At 47.6% G+C, this 15053-nt stretch overlaps 1 protein-coding gene across 2 annotated transcripts in view; it reads left to right on the forward strand.

The window, feature by feature from the left end:
* Positions 1 to 5894: 5894 nt before the first annotated feature.
* The window catches only part of Trim29 (tripartite motif containing 29), a 36075-nt gene continuing 26916 nt past the window's right edge, over positions 5895 to 15053 (forward strand). The window contains exon 1 of one of the 2 annotated variants that reach the window (XM_021172568.2): positions 5895 to 5959. Coding sequence is in view for 1 of the 2 variants with exons in the window: in XM_029481840.1 (XP_029337700.1) it covers positions 5951 to 5959 (9 nt within the window). In the remaining variant the exon portion in view is untranslated. The remainder of the gene's footprint in view (positions 5960 to 15053) is intronic. The other variant, XM_029481840.1, reaches the window with a different exon arrangement.

The following is a 15053-nucleotide window of genomic DNA, read 5'->3' on the forward strand; positions in this document are numbered from 1 at the left end:
ATCACTATCCCAGGAGAAGATCAGGATGCAGAATGTGGACTGATGTGCACTTCTCACCAAAATAAAGTAAGAGAAACAAAACAACAAAAAACCCAAACAACCCAGTAGGTTTCTCCTTCCTTAGTAGGAGATTGCCCATGTAAACCAGTCCACGTTGAATTAAATTCATAGAGCAGTTATGGTAACCCACCTTCCTTACAGAGTCAAAGTAAAACATGTTACTATTTGTTAAGACTGCGTGTAGGAACCACCTGCGGAAAGATGGAGTTGCACAAAGTGTAGATATTAGGGACTTACAAACACTTATCAACACTTAATCGATGCGTACCTTGGGCAGTAGCAAATGAGGATTCTTGTAACGCAGGGCAGGAGGGAGAGGTTTATGCACCAAGCTGGACACAGCAGGGCTGCAGCCAGTGGAAATGTACCTGGGTTTTCTCAAAACCTATCAACATGGCACGCATCAGGTGAGCAGCAATCTAGGCCTGGCACCAAATGCTTGGGTGGACTCTTAATGACTTTGTTTATCTTCTAGCATATGGAACGGACGCCAAGGTTGCTTGGCAGAGAGAATGGTAGTTACCACCACAGGGGCTGGAGGCAGGTTAAGCTGGATCCTGACGTTATTACATCAGTAAGTATTCAAAAATCATTTGAAAAATAATTCCAACCACTCACAGGAAAACTTTGGAAAGCTGTATAAGTTTAATCAGTCTGATAAAGAGTATTTTATTTAAAAAAATCCAGCTAAAGTCACCATTACAGGCAAAACCCCTAAGACATGCTTCACAGCCCAGGACTAACTGCCAGGGTGTTCACCTTCATTACCATGGTTACAAAGTATGATAGTGATCATAGCCTCGAGTACAAGGCAAGAAAAAGAAATAAGTGATATAAGGAAAAAAAAAGAAACAGGTGGTGATGATTTATGTGGATAAAAATCTTACTAGAACTAACACGTGAATTTAGCAAAGTTGCAGGATATGAGGTCATTATATACAAATAAATTGTATTCATGCATACTAGTGTTCAGAAAAGCCATTGATGACACAGGGAATATACCTGTTACAAGAGAATTATGAAAGAGTCAGGAAAGTCTTCCACAGAGATATGCAGGAGCTGTGCTCGGAAAAACCATGGCTGAGTGAAATGGAGAAGATCCAGGCAAGGGGAGAGAGAAGCAGATTATGAATGGGAAAACATTGAGAAGATCATTTTTGACAAATTAGTCTACAGATGTAATGTAATTTCTGTCATATTCCTGGGAGGCTTTCTGGTGTATTCATTCTGAAAAATATGTGGAAGTATAAAAAAGCCAAAATAAACCTAAAAAAGATAAACAAATCTCAAGGATGAGTGCTGGGTTTGCTTTAAGATCTTAAATAAGGGGCTGTCGAGATGGCTCAGCGGGTAAGAGCACTGACTGTTCTTACAGAGGTCCTGAGTTCAAATCCCAGCAACCACATGGTGGCTCACAACCACCTGTAATGAGATCGGATGCCCTCTTCTGGTGTGTCTGAACAGCTACAGTGTACTCTTATATAATAATAAAAAATAAATCTTAAAAAAGAAAAAAATTAAAAAAAAGATCTTAAATAAGTGGAAACTGAGATGGTGTCGTATTGGGACAGACAGAACTGTGGACATACAATGGAAACTCTAGACAAGGGCTGGCACTATACATAGTTGATTGAATTTAGTGGAATCTAAGACATTCTGTGAAGAGAAGACACTCTTTGAGCAAGCGGTAAAGACATAATTGAACGTCTTTGTCCACAAATAAATGAAACTTAGCTGGGTGTGATAATTTGGACCTGGAATCCCAGCACTTGGGAGGCTGAGGCAGGAGAGCTGCTATGAGTTCCAGGCCATCCAGGACTACATCCTGTCTTGCAAAAAACCTCAACACCCCAGGTTGGGGATGCAGGTCAACTGGCAGAGTGCGTATCTAGCTGGCACAAAACCTGGGTTTGATTCACAGAACCTTGTGAGTCAGGTGTGGTAGCACACACTGTAACCCCAGCGCTCAGGGGTGGGTGGTTGGAGGTAGGACTATGAGGAGTTAGAGGCCATTGTTGCTTATGCAGCAAGTCTGAGTGCAGGCTGGGTTGTGCGAGAGAGTCATAAAATACGTTTTAGACTTGTGACTTTGTCTGTGCAGGCTTTGGAAACTTCATTTCTTATTTCAAGACTTATAGCAAGATGGCAAGAGCCAAGACTGTTTTATAACACAGACAAGTCACTTAGATGACCGGAAGAGCAGAGGAGTCCAGGAATAGATTTTATAAATACAGCGAACGGGTTTTTCATAGAGATGACACTGCAATTTAATGGGGAAAATAATAGTTTTTGTTTAACAAGAGTTTTTAATGAATGACCCTATAAAGATGGGATGTCCATGGACAATAGTAAAAAAAAAAAATCATTTTGTACCAAAACTAAGAGTTAATCTGGTTCAATGCTTCAAGTCTTTTAAATCTAAGTTTAGAATTTTTTTTAAACATTGGAAGCATAACTCTTATAAGAAAAACAATCTTTTGGATTTTATCAAAATGAAAATCTGCTTTTTAGAAGACATGGTTCTCAAAGTACAAACGCAAGTCATACTGGGGCTGGAAACATTTGCAAAATCAGTGTCTAACAACAGACTTGGGTCTAGGATATGTGCTTGTATCTCCTTTTCCTTCTATAGGAAAACAAACAGCCTGTGTAAGAGCTGGGCCAAAGATGTAAAGACCCTGAGCCCATAATGGTTAGCACATAGCAGGGCTAGCACACAGCAGGGCTAGCACATAGCAGGGCTAGCACACAGCATAAGCTCAGCATCATCCATCACTGGATGAACGTGCACCTCCATCACACTGGGGTGCCATGCAAGGGCTAGGAGCTCAACAATGGAAAAAGACCGATTAGATCCTGTGTCAGCAAGATGTGAAACAAGAACTCTTGTTGGAGGGATGGGAGATGGTACAGCCACCCTGGAAAATAGTGTGACAGTTACATGACCAAAGAATCCATTTGTAAGACATGAAGACAGAGATTTCTGGGGGCCAGGAAGACAGCTCGAGGGTGAAAGCGCTTGCTGCAGATGTGTGAGGACAGGTGTGTCCGTCAGGATGCCCAGAACCCATGTTTATGTTGAGGGAATGTGTTAGCCAGCCTGCAGTTCCAGACTCAGAAGGTGGAGACAAGGGATCCCTGAACAATCTGCCTAGGGAGAGACTAGCCATGTCTGAGAGCTCTGAGATGATGGAGAGATCCTGGCTCAGTGAATAAAACAGAAGAGTGGATAAAGGATGATTTCTGTCATCCTCTTCAGGCCTCTACAGGCACATGTACACAGCATGTGTACACAGCACGGGTGCATTCACATCCACACGTGTGTGCCTACAATGTGCAAACGTGTATACACACATGCATACTCCACACACCTGAGAATGGGAAAAGAAAAAAAAAAGACATTTCTTCATAGTATGTTTTTTTTCTTTTCCATTTTCCTTTTCTTTCTCCCTTCCCCTTCCTTCTTTTCTTCCTCCTTCCCTCCCTCCTTCCCCCTTCCCTCCCTCTCCCTTCCCTCCCTCCATCCATTCCTTCCTTCTTTCTATTTTTCTTTTTCTTGTATTTTCTTTTCTTTTTTTGTTTTTGAGATAGGTTCATGCTTTGTAGTCCAGACCAGCCTGGAACTCATTCTGTAACCTAGCCCAGTTTGTGGCAATCCCCCTGCCTCAGCTTCCCCAGTGCCGAATTATAGGCATGAGCCACCATGCCCAGAGTATTCATAGCAGTTGGTATAACAACTTCAAACTGAAACAAAGACCAAATGTGCATCAAGAGTTGAATAGATAAACCAGTCATGGCTCATCCAAAGATGAACACTGCAAAGGAACTTACAGCAAAATCATGGATGGCTCTCAAAATGTTGTGTCAGAGAAAGAGGCCAGGCAGGCAGAGAAGATGATATTCTGTAAGTACCCATTGATATGACCGTCTAGAGAAGCTAATGTCAGAAAGCCGGTCAGTGATGTCCAGGGCCTGGCAGTAGCCCAAAGGACTGCACCTCTCATTAGTCTATACGTTTATCAGGGGCTCGTTGATTGGCACACTTTAAATTGGTTTATGTATACCTTATTTAATTTTATATAACTTATGTGAAGTATGCTTTAGTAATTCTTTAAAAGCATCCTATTAAGCAAATAGGCTGACCACATATTTAAAGAAAATATCTATAAAGCATATGTCTGCAAAAGGACTTGTTCCTACCCAAATGCACAATAAAGTCCTCTCATTCAGTGACAGGGACTGGGACATAGCTTGATGGTGAAATTTAGCATGGGTGAAACTCTGGGGCCAATCTCATGCATTAATAATATTAATAGTAAGAAGCTTAAGATAAGGAGCTATGGCGATAGCTCTGTAGTTAGAGGGCTCACCACCTAAGGGTGAGGCCCTGCATCTAGGCTCCCAGCACCCACATGGGCGTGGCTATGCTTGGCTGTAACTCCAGCTCCAGGATGCTGAGAGGATCTCAAGGGTTCACTGACCAATCCAACCAATCAGTGAGCTCGAGGCTCAGTCACAGACTGACCCTATCTCAGAAAAGAAGGTGAAGCGCCATCCAGGAAGACACCTGACATTGACCCTTGGCCTTCGCATGTACACACATGGGCACATACACCCTCACTACCCACCTGCATGCATCCACATGAACTTATACATGCACCACATATGCACCCCCTAAAAGTCAAGTAACCGTAGTGAAAATGGGTAAAAGAGTTGAAGAGAGTCCTCACACACACAGGGAAACGAATGCACAATATTCACATGAAACACTGGTGACATCATTAGTCACTAGGCAACGATGAGAGATCACCACAGACCTCCTGGTGGCTGCATTGAAAACACTTATAGGGGCTGGAGAGATGGCTCAGTGGTTAAGAAAGAAGGCAGGCTGCTCTTGCAGAGGACCCTGGCTCACTCCCCAGCACCCGTATGATGGCACAACTGTCTGTAACTCCAGTTCCAGGGATCTGATGCCTCCTCTGGTCTCCTCCAGCACCAGACATACTATGGTACACAGACATACATGCAGGTAAAATGAATATATGTAATATTGTGGGGAGGAGGAAGAAAAAGCCTACGGTCAACAAGAAGTTGAAGAAGCCACAGAAGCTGGATGCATACACACCACTGTTGGAATTTCACACAGCGCAGCCACATCTGAAAAAAATGGACTCTTTCTCCCTTCCTCCCCACTCCTTCCCTCCCTCCCTCCCTCCCTCTCTCCCACCCTCTCCCTCCTTGTCTCCCTCCCTTCCCTTCCCTCCCTTCTTTTGTCCCTCTCTCTCCCTCTCTCCTTCCCTTCCTCTCCCCCCACTTCCTCCTTCCCTCCCTCTTTCCCCTACTTCATTCTCCCTCCCCCTTTCCTCCTTCCCTCCTTCCTCCCTCCCCTCTTCCTCCCTTCTCCCCCCTTTCTCCCTCCCTCCCTCCCTCCCTCCCTCCCCCATCCTTCCTTTCTTCTGATTTTCCTCATTTATTTCTGTGTTGTGCACACACATACATACAAGCATGCATGCATGAGCAAGAACATGCATAAGAGCACTGAAAAGTGCCACAGTGTCCATGCAGGGGTCAAAAGACAACTTGTGGAAGTCACTTTTCTTCCACCACTTAAGCCTCAAGAAACAAATTCAGATCCTCAGACTTAGTGGCAAGGGCTTTTCCCTTTTTGTGCTGAACCATCTGGCCAGCCGACTGTTTCGTTTACAGTTAAACACACATACTCCACTCCTGGGTATTTATTTACCCAGGAGAAGTGAGAGCCTGGCCAGAGACAGATGTGACAGGAGCCTCATACACTATAGTCGTACACTGGAAACGACCCAAATGGCCACCAGCAAAACTTGGAGATGAATTGCAATGCTCACATCCAGAGGAATAAAAAGCCACAGACATGAGACAGGTGAGTCACCGAGACGTGATGCTCAGACACAAAGCAAGCCCGTGAGAAAGCTTGCTGTGTAATTCTGCTTTCTCCAAGATCTAGAGGAAGCAAAGTGAAGAAATGCATCCATCGTTGGAGGTGGTGTTAGTTTGGAGTGGTGGTAGCCTGTGGGATTACCTGGGAAGGAATGAGAGAGAATTTCCCAATAAGATGTTAACGTACGGTGTTATGACAGAGATGTGGGCACTGGGATATAAACACTTATCAGCACCATGCAGCTAATATTTGTACATTTGACTATGCAAATTTTCTTAGAAAAGCCATGTTCAAAAAAAAAAAAAAAGCACACAAATGGAGTGTGTGAAATCATAGCGAGAATGGCATACTGTGATTGTCGCTGGAGCCGGTGATGGGCGCACAGGGCTCTCAATTAGACCATTATGTTTACTTTGTGTGTTTTTCAAGTTTCCCATAATAAAAAGTGAAATAAAATAAAGGGGAAGAAAAGGATAATTGCACCTTGAGGGGCTGTTTCGAGTTCCTGCGAAGGTTGGGGAGGGCTTCGAAGGCTGTGGAGTACATTCTGAGGTCTGTGCTCTCCCCGTGTGATCTGCTCTCCTCTCCTCCCGTCAGGATCTGCTGTAGCCACTGCCTCCTTCTTCTTCATCTTCTCCCTTCTTCTTCACCCTTCCTGATGAGTTCTTTTCTTTTACCGTTGCTCCTCCACCCCCTCCCGTTTCTCTTCTCCACCTTCTGTTTTTCAGAGACAGGATCTCCTCACTGTCTAGCCCAGACTGTCCTCTCTATTCCAGATATCCTCCTGCCTCAGCCTCTCCAGTGCTGAGATCACCTTACACTCCTTCCCCCAGTTTGCACCTGCCTGGTTTCTGCTTTGAACCTTCACTGCCCTTTCCCTATGGCCCTTTGTCCACCGGGGTGACAATTTTGGGGATAAACAATGGGGAAGGGGCTTGGGACCCCTTTGAGGTTCTGCTTTCTTTCCTCATTGTCCTTTGCTCTCCGTGCTCCTGACTCCTCCTCCAGAAGAGGCTGGTGACACTCTTGACTGAAAGCCAAGGGTACTTGTGACAGGATGGGCAGGCTGTGCAGCTGGCCCTTGTCACCTCTCCCTGGCTTTCCCCAAAACTCTCAGATTAGGGGAAGTTTGATTCTGGCTCCCAGCCCTAAGACCTGGCTCACCTCCCTGCAGAAGGCACCCTCCCTACTCCACCCAACCTTGTACCTCAATCTGGCTCCTGTTCAGACAGATGTGGGTGACAGCCTCGCTTCTCTGTCAGCGCCCCAGCGCTTGCGCCCTGATTCTTTTCTTGCCAGGCATCAGCTCAGGGCGGTCTCACGAGACGCTGACTCTCTGCACTCACTCTTGTTCTCTGTTAACCACCTATGAGCTCAGCAGTGTTTAATGAGCACCTATTATTTGCTAGGTACTGTTAGACCCTGTGGTCATAGCCATCCACGGTTAAGGGAGGTAAAATAAAATGCAGGGGTTATGATACAGTGTTGCCAAGCTGTGGGGCACACAGAGGGCCCTTATATACAGCATAGCTTGGGGAGGTAGGTCAGGCCATGCTAGACAAAACACCCATGAAGCTAAGATCCAAAGTAGGCGAACAGGCCTGGACACAGCCTGTGAGGCAGTGAGGTTAGCTCTCTTGGGCTGGGCTCCCTGGGAGCTGCAGGCAGTGCAGGTGTAAAGGGAGGGTCAGGCCGAAAAGAAGCCTGTGATGCTCACACAGCCTCCCTGCCAGGATCGGCCACGCACCGGCCCATTCTTCCTCAGCTAAGCCACCAGTGTCCTTGCTCACGCAGATATGGCCTTTCCCGGAGTGGTGAAGTAGAACTGGTACCCAACCTTCATTCATTTCCTACAGGGATGCCCCCATGCCCTGACCCCCATCCCCCAATTCCTATCCCCCCCCCCCCCCCCATCCCCCATTCTCCCAACCCCTCCCACCCAACCCCACCCCACCAAGCCTCTGGCTGGGCAATGACTCAGGAGGAGCTGGCCTCAGTGTCTGACATGTGACTCCTGCCTCTGCCTCGGTGCCTCACCTGCTCCTCTGTTCCCTTTGTCTTCTGGGGAATTCTGTCTCTGTCTCTGGATCATGTTTTTGATTGTGGTTCTGATGCCAGTGCTGCTCCCTAGCTGAGCATATACCCAGGTAGCCAGGCCTTGTTGGAGCCTGACACTGACCTCACAGATACCAAAGGTACCCCTCTATCCCACATACTCTTGAGCTGGGATAGAGGGGCACTGGGCAGTGTGGAGTGGGTAGGATTCAGTGGCTTCTCTAGGATTAAGAAGCAGCTGGAGGAGGCCCACTCCCCCCAACACATTGGGAAGCTGAAGGAATGTGGGGGAATAGACAAAACGTGTTAGACACTTCACAGAGAAGCTCCTGGCATGCCCAGCCAGAAGCAAAATTCACTAGCAGAGTGTAGGGAATTAAAGAGAAAGTTCCGGGGCTGGATTATGCTGAGTTCAAACCCAGTTCTGCTAGCTATTAGCCTACTGACCTTGGGCCTGTTACCTAACCTGTCTAGTTCCTCTTATGTAAAACGGGAAGAATAAAACATGTCACATATAATGGTAATGCCATTTATTGATTGTGAGACTTCTAGCTGTTCCTGTCACCCTCTGGGAGCCTTGCCGGGATTGTCCCTTCCATCCCTGGTAATCAGAGCCGAATGGGAGTGTGCAGGAGAGAAGCTTAGAGCATCCTTGGGATCAGTGAGTGAGGGAAACAGCTCAACTTCTTGCTCTTAGCTCTTTTGTGTTCTGTCCTCTCACGGTTCAGAACGGCTCTAGGCTGAGTCCTGGCTGCTGGGTGGCTTTGGGAGGGTTGCTTTCTATCTCTGGGCCTCTGATTCCTAACCTGTGTTTTGTAGTAGGCAGTTATGCAACCAGGGCTGTGTCTATATGAAGTTCCTGGCAAGAGAATGCACCAAACCTAAAACAGTAGCTGGTTCTGTTCCTTTAAAAGCACCAGTAATGATGAAGGGGTAAGAGGGGCACTGGCTGGCTGGCAGGCTCAGGACAGAAATGTCCTTCCCAGCCTTCCTTGGACATTTACTGTTCCAGGAAGGAAGGGCGAGAGGTGCCTATGGCGGGACTCTGAGGAGCAGGCAGGGACTCCATGCTTTGATTTGTGGCTCCTTGTTATCGCTAAGCCTTGGGGGCGAGGCATCTCATGACTCCCTGGGTCTAGGGCTGCTGGCCCAACTTCTTTATATCCCCTAATAGCTGTTCAGTTTGTATTTTTTTAAAAACCCTTTTATTCTCTTCTCTACTTCCGGTGTGGACAAGCATGTCAGCCATCTTCCTGCCCCTGTCACCGTGCTTTCCCTGTCTGAGGCCGAGCCTTTCTCACCGCCGCGAACTATCTCCCTCTGGAACCATAAGTCAAAACCAACCCTTTCGTTCCTAGTCTCTTTTCTCCTCTCTCTCACAGTTCTGTAAAAGTAAGGATCTAGAATCCAGATGTCAAGGAGGAAATGCTGCGGAATCCATTTCCCACCCTAATCACCCGTGCCAGCCCACACTCCTCCAGTGCGCCGCTCTCTGAGGCGAGTGGCCCTGTCTGTGGCGAGTGGCACAATCTGTGGTGAGTGGCGCTCTCGGTGGCGAGGCCTTCACTTAGCTGTCCGACTGGAGTCCCTCTAGCTGCAGTTAGTCTAGAGGGTAAGAGGGAAGCTGGCCCAGCCTTGGTCAGAAGGGTATCATTAAGCCACCCCCTCTCCAGGCTAAACAATCCTAGCGCCTTTAACCCTTTCCTCTTAGGTCCTGTTTTCCAAGTCTTTAATTATTTTGGCTGCCCATGTCCAAATTTCAGAACACAGCCCTATAATCATAGAACTTCAGGGCTCCAAGCTACCTGGATAGACTCTGGAGGAGGGCCAGCAACAGAGGTGGCCAGCCTTGCCCTCCCCAGCCATCCCACAGGGGAGGGAATAGGTCGTTTGCCCTTCTCAGACCTTCCCAAAGGCTTCTCCAGCAGAGGGGAAACTTGCCTGGGTCCCTTTATAGGGAAAGAGCCACCTCCCGGGGTGAGGTGGGGGGCTTTTGAATATCCGCAGCCAGTGCTACTCTTAACTAACCCTCAGCAGTCCTTCTGGGTAGTGAGGGTCAGCCTCATTTTGTAAACAGGGAAACTGTATCGGAAAGATTGTGTAACTTACCCAGATCTACCCACTGAAAAAGTCCCTTGCTGGGCTTGGTTGGAACATGGCTGCAACCCAGAACTCAAGACTGAGGTAGGAGGAATGTCACAAGTTCAAGGTCAGCCTGGACTATATAATAAGATCAAGGCCAGCCTGGGATAAGAGACTCTGACTCAAAAAATAAAACAAAACAAGCAAATCATAACAAATTTTTTTTTTTTTTTTTTTTTCGAGACAGGGTTTCTCTGTGTAGCCTTGGCTGTCCTGGAACTCACTCTGTAGACCAGGCTGGCCTCGAACTCAGAAATCCGCCTGCCTCTGCCTCCCGAGTGCTGGGATTAAAGGCATGCGCCACCACGCCCGGCTAAAACATAACAAAATTAATTTCAGGAAAATGGAAGTCATGGGCTCCTCCCCCAAGCTCTGCCCCCATCCACTCTTATAACCCTGCCACCCCCAAACTCCTTGGTCTCACATAGGCCCTGAGCACAGCCCTGCAGAAAATAGCTCAGGAAGTCAGGAGCTCAAACCGACTCGGAGCCAGCCTCCATAACTGTGAACTTACGGAGGGCCTTATTCCTACCAGTTGCCCGGTGGCTGTGGGGAGTCACCGTGGAAACCTGGAAGGCATGGAGAAGCAAGAGATCTGTTGCAGCCTTGGGCTGGACTTCATCTTCTTTAGGAAGCTTCTGTCTTTAACACTTCCCGGCTTTCCGTTCTTAAAAGGAGACACACTACATCATCTAGGGTAGTCTTTATTTAACATCAGCCAATTTCTGGGCCTGGTGGTGCATACCTGTGATGCCAGCACTCAGGATGCTAAATTGGGAGGACCTCAAGTTACTGGCCAACCTGAGTTACCAGGTGAGACCACTTTGCCTCAAAACCAAGAAGGATAAGACATAAACGAAAACAAAACAGAACAAAAGGAAACAGTGGCTCCCAAGTCAAAACCAGAGATGTTTTAAGACCAGCCTGAACTTTCTCTCACAGTCCTGATGGCTACTTAGTCATTTTTAGTAAGACCAAAACTCCAGTTCCCCAACTCCACATGCACAGTCAACTGTCACTTCTAGCGTATTGAAGCTAGACTCAAAGGAGAACTGCCTGCAGATTAAATTGTCATAGAGCTTGGGATGCGTGGTAGGGGAAGATCGCAAAGTGTCTTCCTCCCATGTTTTTAAGGGTCTGTCATCCTTTAAGAGACACATACATAAAAGACTTTCTAGGGAGAGTCTTGTCCAGAGACAGGAGAATGGGCCCCGTGGCCACTCCCCTCCCACCCTGGGTTCCCAGGAAGGCAGAGGAGCCCTTTCCTTTTAAGGAATTTCCTCTTTTATGACAGGAGAGTTAGAGGCAGAGTCAGAAGCAGTCAGGCCACCAGAAGTAGGCGGAGGAGGTTGCTCCACCCGCTGAATCAGGAGGGGGACCAGCTTCAAGCTTCCTCTTGAAAGGGCTTTGAGAGGAGTCCAGGGTCAGCCACTGGTGGGCGTGGGAATAGGCAGCCCAGTGGAGGCTGGCAGACAGGGCAGCCTGGCATTTGTCCTGAGAGCCAAGGGAAGACACAGAAATCGTCCCTGTTCCATAAGGTCTCTTCTCTGGAAGCCACAGCTCAGTGTCCTAACCCTTGTCAGATCCAGCACTGAAATCGCATGATAGGCTTTAAGGAGGACCAGAGGGTGGGCAGAATGAGACAGGCAATGAACGACTGAGAAGGCCAGACAAGGCTCCTTTTCCTTTTAAGGCTTTTTAAAATACAAAGATCCTTCTGCTTTGGTCCTTGGGAGTCTTTTGCAGTTTGTGTGTGACACATAGGTTCAGAGGACCGTCATGCAGTGACTTTTTCTAGGCTGTAGAAGGATGATAGGTACTTGGCTGTAGTTAGGCCCTTGCATGGGCACAAGTGTAGAGTCAGAGCGAGAACCCTCAGGGAGTGAAGGAATCGTCACCTTTCTTTGGACACCTGGGCACTTCTTCCACTTCAGTGTTGGAGCTTGACATAGCCCAGGCTAGCCTTCAACTTTCCAAGGAGCTGAGAAAGACCTTGAACTTCTTCTGATCCTTCCTCTCCTACCTTCTGAGTACTGGGATTACAGGAGTGTACTGCCATGCTCATTTATGCTGAGGACAGAACCTAGGGCTTCATAAATGCCAGCCATGCACCCTCCCTACTGGGTTACAGTCCCAGCTTTAGCCTCACCTCTTTGGGTCAGCTCCGCAGCTCTGTTAGGGAAGCTGAAGACTATGTGGTGGCTAGGGAGGGTGCTTTTGAGGGAGACCTGGAACCTGCTCAACCTGGTAGACAAGAGGTCACTTTCAGAGTGGCCTGGGGCTCTCCCTCCCCTGGGCATTCCAAGCCCCCTTGTGTTTATTCTCTTATGAGCCATTCACCCAAAATTTGAATGGATTTTTTTACTCTTTTCCCATGACACTGCAAGCTCCTCAATGCAGATCAAGAACTCATTCCTGTCTGTATGATGGATTCCTGCTCAATGCCAGGCACACAGTAGTACTCAGGAGTAGGTGGGGATAAACTAACACTAACAAACACAGGCAGGTCTGAGCTAGATGTCTCTTGTGGGACAGGTAGGTGCTAGGATGGAAGCAGGAGCTGTGAGGTCAAAGTGACAATGACAGCTCTTTATCCCATGCACATGGGGGCCCTCTAACGTACTTCCCCTCCCCAACTTAGGACAACTGAACATGGCTTACTCCAGGATCTGCAATCTATCCATCTTCCTACAGTCCATCTGTATACCTCCATCATCCATTCACCAGCCCAAGGCCTGGGATGTGTTGGAGCAGGCCCGTACTGACTCAGGAGAGCACCAAGTACTGTCAGCATCTTGAGGTATTAGGCGCAGATTGACACTTCAAGATGGTGATAGCAGGGTGGGAGGAAGAAGCAAGTTCCACAGGCTAGGGCTTTGTAGGAACAGTCAGATGCCGAGTCTCCTTTAGCAAACCTTTGTAAGTCACTCACTCACCTACAAACTGTTTGTATCTCTCCTTCCTCCCTCTAGTCTCTCTCCCTCTCTCCTATCCTCCTTTTGCCTCCTTTTCCAATTATTTTTATCATTTATTTATCTGTGTAGAAATTCATCCATCCATGCATCCATCCATTCATGCATCTACCAATCCATCCATCCATCCATCCATCCATCCATCCATCCATCCATCCATCTATTCATCCATCCACCCATCCATCCACTCATCCATCCACTCATCCATCCATCCACCTACCCACCCATCCATCCACCAATCCACCTATCCACCCATTCACCCACACACACACACCTACCCATCCATCCAACCATCCATCCCACCCATCTCTACTTATATTCATCCTTTGATTTCTTTTTCCCAGACAACTAGCCACAGATTTCATTTTATTTTATTTTTCTGGGTCTGGACATCTGTGTATCTGCTTAGTCCTAAGGCTTCTAGTACTTCCCTGACCTTTGGAAGCAGGTGTATGAACTCAAAGCATCAGAAGCAGCTGCTGGATGGCAGGGAGCCCAATGGCTTTCCTCCCATCCTTTCTTGCTCTTCTTCCTCTCTAGTCCTCATCATCTGGTCCCTTAGGATGAGGAGACTTTCAGTGGGTGAGGAGGGGACATGTCTATACCAAAAGACCAGGACAACATCTTCCTTTCCCTCCCTGCTTCTCCTAGGCCTCAGGCAAGAGTGTAGTGTAGTGTAGTGTAGTGTAGTGTAGTGTAGTGTAGTGTAGTGTAGTGTAGTGACATTGACCTGGCCTGGCTTTCCTGCCTTACCTCCTTCTCCATTCCTGTTTCCTCTTTACTTCTCTGCTTTTCCTTTCTCTTTTTCATTTTCATTTTGTTTTGTTTGGATCTCTCTCTCTCTCTCTCTTATCTATCTATCTATCTAACTATCTATCTATCTATCTATCTATCTATCTATCTATCTATCTATCTATCTATTTTTGGCCTGGAATTTACTATGTAGACCAGGCTGGACTCAAACTTGTGGCAATCTTCCTACTTCTACCTCCCAAGTGGATTACAACCCTGAGCCATTACAAACTCTGGCCTGGCTTCTGGAACATAGTTGGGTTTCCCAACCCAGAAAGCCTCATGAGTTCTTAGGTAAGCCTCATGAGTTCAAAGGAAAGGAGTTCCCATGAGGCCCCAGGACAGATACAAGCCAGCAATCCCACTTCCAGTACACATCTCTTCTTTCCTCTAACTACTTAGTGTGTCTGCCTTTTCCCCAGGGCTGTGATAACAAAGGCTTAGCTGCCAGCCTTTTGAGTCAAGGGGTGGAGTTCCCAGGATTTAACCTGAATTTGAGTGGAAGGAATGGAGACCCTTCCCCTGCACACACTCCAGAACCTTCTACTCCAGCCACACCCACATTCTACTCCATCTATCCATCCATCCATCCATCCATCCATCCATCCATCCATCCATCCATTCCCAAGGGGAATGGGGGCAGTTCTGTACTCTGCGGGGGAGCAGTTTCCAGGTTGCCTGTAAGAACAGAACTTCTGGTCCTTGGCTAGGGGATGGGGGAGGAAGAGAGCTTGGCAGTTCTCATGTCTCTAGAGCTGAGTCCCACACTGTACTGTGTCATTTTGGAGGTTATCCCATAGGTCCCGACCAAGAGAAGGTGTGTAGGTTTTTCTGATTCATGCCAGAAAACCTACTGTAGAGAAAGGGAAGTCAATTGTCTGGTCTCCAGGGACCCCCCCCCCCATCACCTCCTCGCTGCCACTGTGTCTCTGGCCCACAGGCCCCAAGCAGGCTCTGGTCTGCTCTGAGAGGATACCCAAGACCTGCATGTGCACCTTCTTAGGGCCGCAAGCATAGGAAAACCTCCAGCAGCTATGTTCTAATGAGCTATTTAGGTGGCTCTAAGAACCAGGGATAGAAAAAGGAACTTCACAACTTCAAAAGGCCCAGACTAC

This window comes from Mus caroli, chromosome 9 (genome assembly GCF_900094665.2).
Source record: "Mus caroli chromosome 9, CAROLI_EIJ_v1.1, whole genome shotgun sequence".
Classification (NCBI taxonomy): Eukaryota; Metazoa; Chordata; class Mammalia; order Rodentia; family Muridae; genus Mus; species Mus caroli.